The 6,556-nt window shown below is 46.7% G+C and overlaps 1 protein-coding gene across 2 annotated transcripts in view; it reads right to left on the bottom strand.

Moving 5' to 3' along the window:
- Positions 1-6,556, bottom strand: part of si:dkey-121a11.3 (uncharacterized) — a 31,221-nt gene that overhangs the window by 5,330 nt on the left and 19,335 nt on the right. For both annotated transcript variants that reach the window (XR_007570543.1, XM_050054149.1), the window contains exon 3: positions 4,082-4,184. Coding sequence is in view for 1 of the 2 variants with exons in the window: in XM_050054149.1 (XP_049910106.1) it covers positions 4,082-4,184 (103 nt within the window). In the remaining variant the exon portion in view is untranslated. The remainder of the gene's footprint in view (positions 1-4,081; positions 4,185-6,556) is intronic.

The following is a 6,556-nucleotide window of genomic DNA, read 5'->3' as shown; positions in this document are numbered from 1 at the left end:
GGGGGGGGGGGGGGGGGGGGTGTTCCACAATCTGGGCGCAATGGACTCAAAGGCCCAGTCACCTCTAATTCTGAGCCTAGTGCGAGGAACTGCCAACAGGCCGTGATCAGCCGACCTAAGTTTCCTACTAGGAGCGTATACATGCAGCAGGTCAGACAGATACTCAGGTGTCTGACCATGAAGGGCTCTATATGTTAAAACAAGGATTTTGAACTGGATCCTAAAGCTGACAGGAAGCCAGTGTAGGGAAGCCAGGACGGGAGTAATGTGGCAGTTTTTGGGTGATTTGGTGAACAGCCTGGCAGCGGCATTCTGCACCAGCTGAAGACGATCTACAGAAGTTTTACTGAGACACATGAAAAGAGAGTTGCAGTAATCCAGAAGTGATGACACAAAGGCATGAATGATCATTTCCAGTTCAGCATGTGACACAACAGATCTCAGTTTTGCAATGTTTTTAAGGTGGTAAAAGCATGTACTGGTCAACACATGGATGTGTTTATCAAAGGTCAAAAATAACTCTGAGATTTCTCAGGTTAGAGTGGATATTTGAATTCAGGGACCCAATACAGCTCGCCACCTCAGAAGCAGTACAGTCAGGAGCGACAATAAGGACCTCGGTCTTAGCAGCGATGATATACAGCTGAATATCATCTGCGTACATATGATATGATACACTCTCAAACCTGCTGATAATGTTTCCAAGAGGAAGCATATACAGAGCAAAAAAAAATGGACCCAACACTGAGCCCTGAGGCACCCCACAAGAAAGGGGGACGGACTTGGACATAAAAGGACCAGATGCTACAGAGAAACTTCTACCAGAGAGGTAGGAGGCAAACCAGTCAAGGGCACTGCCTGAAATGCCAACACAGTTACTGAGCCTGTCTAACAGGATGTGGTGATCCACGGTATCAAAGGCTACGCTAAGGTCAAGCAGCACTAGGGTAGTACATTTACCAGTGTCAGAGGCTATCATGATGTCATTAGACACTCTAAGAAGTGCTGTCTCAGTGGAATGCTTCTGACGGTAACCAGACTGAAATTTGTCATTAATACAATGCTTATTTAGGGCAGGCACTAGTTGGTTAGCAACGACTTTTTCTAAAATCTTTGAAATAAAAAGCAATTTAGAAATGGGCCTAAAGTTGCTAAATAATGAAGGGTCCAGATTGGGCTTTTTAAGAAGCGGCTGGACAACCGCCTGTTTAAAATAGGAGGGGAAGCAGCCAGCGACCAGTGAGCAATTACGTGGGCCCACAGACGTGGGCAAGATGTCTAACGGGCTGGGGGAGATCTTCATACTGCTCACTAGCTTAGTTAAATCTTGTAGGGAGATGGGCAAGAAACGATCCAGTATTGGCTGCCGTAAAGGAGGAGCAGGGGGAGGAGCAGAAGAGGGGGTAATACTTGCTCTAACACTAGCAACTTTGTTGACAAAAAATGACAGAAAATAGTTACAGTCACTAACAGAGAAGACGGGCACCGCAGGGGGCTGGGAACAAACAAGATTATTTATAGTGTCAAAAATAACTTTGGGATTCCACTTATTAGAGGAAATGAGGTCAGCAAAATAAGAGGCCCGAGCAGCTTTAACCATTGAGTTATACTCTGTTAAGAGTTCTTTGAAATAAATACGATGGACCTGAAGCTTTGTAGACTTCCACAGGCGCTCGATATGGCAACATTTGCGTTTAAAACAACGAATGTCATCATTAATCCAGGGGGTAGAATAACGGTAGCGACTGTACGGGATTTCAGAGGAGCAATCTCGTCTAAAATAACGGAGCAATGTGAGTTAAAAGTGTGAACTAGAGAATTAGCATCACTCTCTTCACCAAAAAGCTGCCCTATGCTGTTGTTAAAAACAGAAGAGAATTTCTCGGCAGACAGGTCATTTAACATACGTGAACAAATAACACGCTTTCTGAGTGTATAACCAGTGTTAAAAGACACATTAAAGAGAATGCATTCGTGATCAGTCGCAAGCAGCTCCTCAGAGCCGATAATGTCTAATTTTAATCCATGCGTGAAAACCAAGTCCAGAGTGTTGCCCTTAATGTGTGCTGGACCGCTGACATGTTGGGTAAAATTGAAAGAATCAGTGACTTTTAAAAAGTTCACTGCAAAGGTGTTTTTGGTGTCATTTACGGCCACCTTAAAATCACCAAGAAGGAGAATTTTCTCAAATTTAATTATGGAGGCTAAGAAGTCACTGAATTCGGATAAAAAAGAGCCATTAACACCAGGAGGGCGATAAATTAAAACACAATAAAATGGGTTAGCATGCCCAACTTTAGTCACTAAGAGTTCAAATGAGGTAAAAGTTCCACAGCTCACTCTCCAGGAGGAGAAACAGTCCCCCCCCCCATGGCCCGTGGTCCTAGGGGCACAGATAAAAGAACATCCCGGCGGGCAGAACTCGTTCATTAACATGTATTCCTCATTCTTATGCCAGGTCTCAGTGAGAAACATAAAATCTAGATCTTTGGAATAAATAAATCGTTCAAAATGAATGATTTGTTGGCAACAGAGTGGGCATTCAGCAATGCCAGTTTAAAGGATAACTTCGGTATTTTTCAACCTGGGCCCTATTTCCCCATGTGTATGTGTGCGTATGATTCATGGGTACAACTCGTTCTAAAATGGGTTCAGTATTGAGGGAGGCGGATGCAACCGGAGCCGTGAAACGAGCTAAAACGGTAACGGGGGCAAATGTGTCCCGTATAAGTTTGCGCATTAAAAGTGCTTTTTTTCGCCACTAACCGGTTCAGATCGCCAGTGCTATCTCTGTAAATAGCATATTGTAGCGACCCTGGGGCAGTGGTGAGTGTGAATGAGTGGAGTCAGCTGTCAGTCAGTGTTGGAGCAGAGAGGGGGAGGGCTGCCCCGCTGGGTACTGTAAATGAGTATGTGTGTATGTGTGTAGTGTGTGTGTTACACCAGAAGAGTCAGAGGATGGAGTCTTTTACGTTCTACCCCTTGGAGTGTTACCGGAGTTTTTGGAGTGCTCAAATAAACGGGCCTTTTTCCCGAACGCAAGAACAGGATGTCGCGCAACACCCCGTACAGCTTTCATAGGCTGCCTTTGTCGGACGGCGAGATGCTGAAGTTGTAGCTAGTTGTGCTACAAATGGATGCTAACACTCCTCTCCAGACACTGCGCCTTGCAGACCATCGGGTCTGCAGTGCTCACTTCTCCCAAAATGACTACTGCCATCCGAAGAAGAGAAGACATCCAATCCCGAAACAACTCTTCCTCAAGAAAACGGCTGTCCCACGAGTAGAGAGAGCTACAAACACAGTGGAGCAAAGCTCGTGACATCACACAGCCCAGAAGTAAGGGAAATGCTAGTATGCTATTTACAGAGATAGCACTGGCGATCTGAACTGGTCAGTGGCGGAAAAAAGCACTTTTAATGTGCAAACTTATACGGGATGCATTTACCCCCATTACCGTTTTAGCTCGTTTCGCGGGGCTCCCGGCTGCATCCGCCTCCCTCAATACTGAACCAATTTTAGAACGAGTTGTACCTATGAATCATACACACACATACACATGGGGTTTAAAAATACCGAAGTTATCCTTCAATGGACTTGGATTGTGCTGAGGTGGTAGTGGGTGCAGGTGCTAGTGGGTGCAGGTACCATGGGTCCGCCCCTGCCCGACTACGTCTTGCTAAAGGGAAGACAAGTCTCAACTGACATTGGGACTCTGGGAAAACAGGCCTGAGACATGACAGCCTCACACCAGAGTTGGCTGGAAAAAGTTGTATTGGTGTTATGGGCCTGCAGGGGGGCTAGAGGGAGAGGGAGTGTTAGGAGGAACTGTTTCAGTGACCACTGAGAAAGAGGCTGGGGAGGGGGAGTGTGGTGTAAACAGTCAATCGGTAAGAGCTGTGGACTGGACAGCTAGTAGTGTGAGGTCAATGTTCTGAGACAGAAGACGGGATCCTATATGGTTTAGATGAAGGCAGTCTCGTTTGTACTTCCGGTGGTCGAACTTGTCAAGTCGGAACTCTCAGGTGCGCAAGTCCGAACTTGGTATTGAGAAAGGTCTTCAGTCTGAGTTCATACTCACTGTTCAGGAAGTGACATATCGTCTCTGTGGAGCTCTGCTCTCATTGGCTGTCTGTCCTGTCCATAACCAGCGCTGTCTGAGGTGGGTGGGGCTTGGCTCTCAGCTGTAAGTCAATTAGAGGACAAATGACATCATCAATAATCTGATCGTTTGACTCCAGAGTGAATCGAGGACCTGAGACATCTGTCCCCACTGACTGGAGACACGTCAGAGAGACACGTCAGAGTAACGTCAGTGAGACACATCAGAGACACGTCAGAGAGACACATCAGAGACACGTCAGAGAGACGACAGAAAGACACATCTGAGACACGTCAGAAAGACACGTCAGAGAGACGTCAGAAAGACACATCAGAGACACGTCAGAGAGACACATCAGAGACACATCAGAGAGACGTCAGAAAGACACATCGGAGAGACGTCAGAAAGACACATCAGAGACACGTCAGAGAGACACATCAGAGACACGTCAGAGAGACACATCAGAGAGACGTCAGAAAGACACATAGGAGACACGTCAGAGAGACACATCAGAGACACGTCAGAGAGACACATCAGAGACACATCAGAGACACGTCAGAGACACGTCAGAGAGACACATCAGAGACACGTCAGAGAGACACATCAGAGAGACACATCAGAGACACGTCAGAGAGACACGTCAGAAACACGTCAGAGACACGTCAGAGAGAAACATTAGAGAGACATGTCAGAGACACGTCAGAGACACGTCAGAGAGACACATCAGAGAGACATATCAGAGACATCACAGAGACAGATCAGAGAGACACGTCAGAGAGACACATCAGAGACACGTCAGAGAGACACATCAGAGACGTCAGAGAGACAGATCAGAGAGACACGTCAGAGACATGTCAGAGAGACACATCAGAGACGTCAGAGAGACACGTCAGAGAGACATGTCAGAGACACGTCAGAGAGACACATCAGAGACATGTCAGAGACACATCAGAGAGACACGTCAGAGACACGTCAGGGAGACACGACAGGGAGGCACGTCAGACAGATGAGAGAGAGACACCTTAGAGACATATCAGAGGGACACATCAGAGACACATCAGAGATACGTCAGAGACACGTCAGAGAGACACGTCAGAGACACGTCAGAGAGACACATCAGAGAGACACATCAGAGACACACAGGTAAAACACCTCCACAGGTAAAACACAGTGCTTAATTTGTAAAATTACAAGTAGGGGAACACTTTGGGCCTCTGAGAGAGCAGTGTTCTGTCACTCCCAAAAGTGGGGGAACACTTTTTTAAGTGGCACCCGAGCCGCCTCACTGTGCAACTCCGAATGGAATGGTTGTGACATCTAGAGTTGTCACAGTACCAAAACTGGGACCCACGGTACGATACCAGTGAAAGTATCATGGTTCTGAGTAGTATCAGGATACCACAGCGNAGTCCCTAAAGTGCGGTGAGGTTTGTGGACCGTTACCTGCCACAAAGAGAGAAATGTGAACGGCTTGTTTCTCCTCTGACACACCACATACCTGTGTGTCGCCACGGCTCGGCTGTTCAGGTATTTCTGGGCAGTCATGACACCAACGAAAGAGGAAATTAGGCTACTGGACCTGGACTCGGACTTCTCTGTCGCCAGTAAGCCGTTATCTTGCGCTGCGGAGCCGCCGTAGGCTATTTGACCGCTGTATTCCTGTCTGTGACCCCCGTTCAACCCACAACCAGCAGGATTCACCTTTCGTTTCTGGTGCTGGTTGAAATCTGTACTCCCACAGCGTGCTGAATGATTTCTTTTGCTGGCACAAAACTATTTTATTCGCAAATGCGAGTAAAATGCTCGCACGTAGAGCTCTGTGGAAAACAAATCACTGCCGACAAGTAAAAAGAAATAAATAATAACTTTCACTTCTCAAAAGCCCTATTCGGACGGGATTAGTTTTACATAGGTACGTGGGGTAAAGTAATAATTACCAGAGATTTTAGTCCCGTCCGAATGTGCCATGTCAGTAATCATTACCGCACGATGTCAGTAAAGATTACCGCGACTTTTACCTTCTGTAAAAGGGTCCCGGACAATTACCTCAGGTAATACTAATGCCGTGCGAATAGACCAGCAGTAAATATGTGTGTTAGGGCTGTCAAAAAAAAAAATCGAAGTTAGAGATATATTCGAATATCTATATTTTTCTATAAGTACGAACCTAAATTTGATAATTCGAATATCATTAATAATTAATTAATACTATCAATAATGTAGTATATCACGGCGAATCCCGTTCGGGCAGAGATGGCTCGCACACAAGCCGGGCCAGAGAGGGACACAGCGACGGAGGGAGAGGCGCCGACGGAGGAGCCCGCTGCACCAACACCACCCACTGCGCTGTCCGCGATGTGTGACCTGTTCGGGGAGACATACAGGGAGAGTGTTGCACCTGCTGCCTCCCTGCCTACCCTTTTTGAAGAAGAGATGAAACGTTACCAGAATGAG

Source organism: Epinephelus moara, chromosome 10, assembly GCF_006386435.1.
Source record: "Epinephelus moara isolate mb chromosome 10, YSFRI_EMoa_1.0, whole genome shotgun sequence".
In the NCBI taxonomy this organism is placed as follows: domain Eukaryota; kingdom Metazoa; phylum Chordata; class Actinopteri; order Perciformes; family Serranidae; genus Epinephelus; species Epinephelus moara.
Note: the sequence above shows the minus strand (reverse complement) of the source record. Positions and strands in the feature narration are given on the sequence as shown.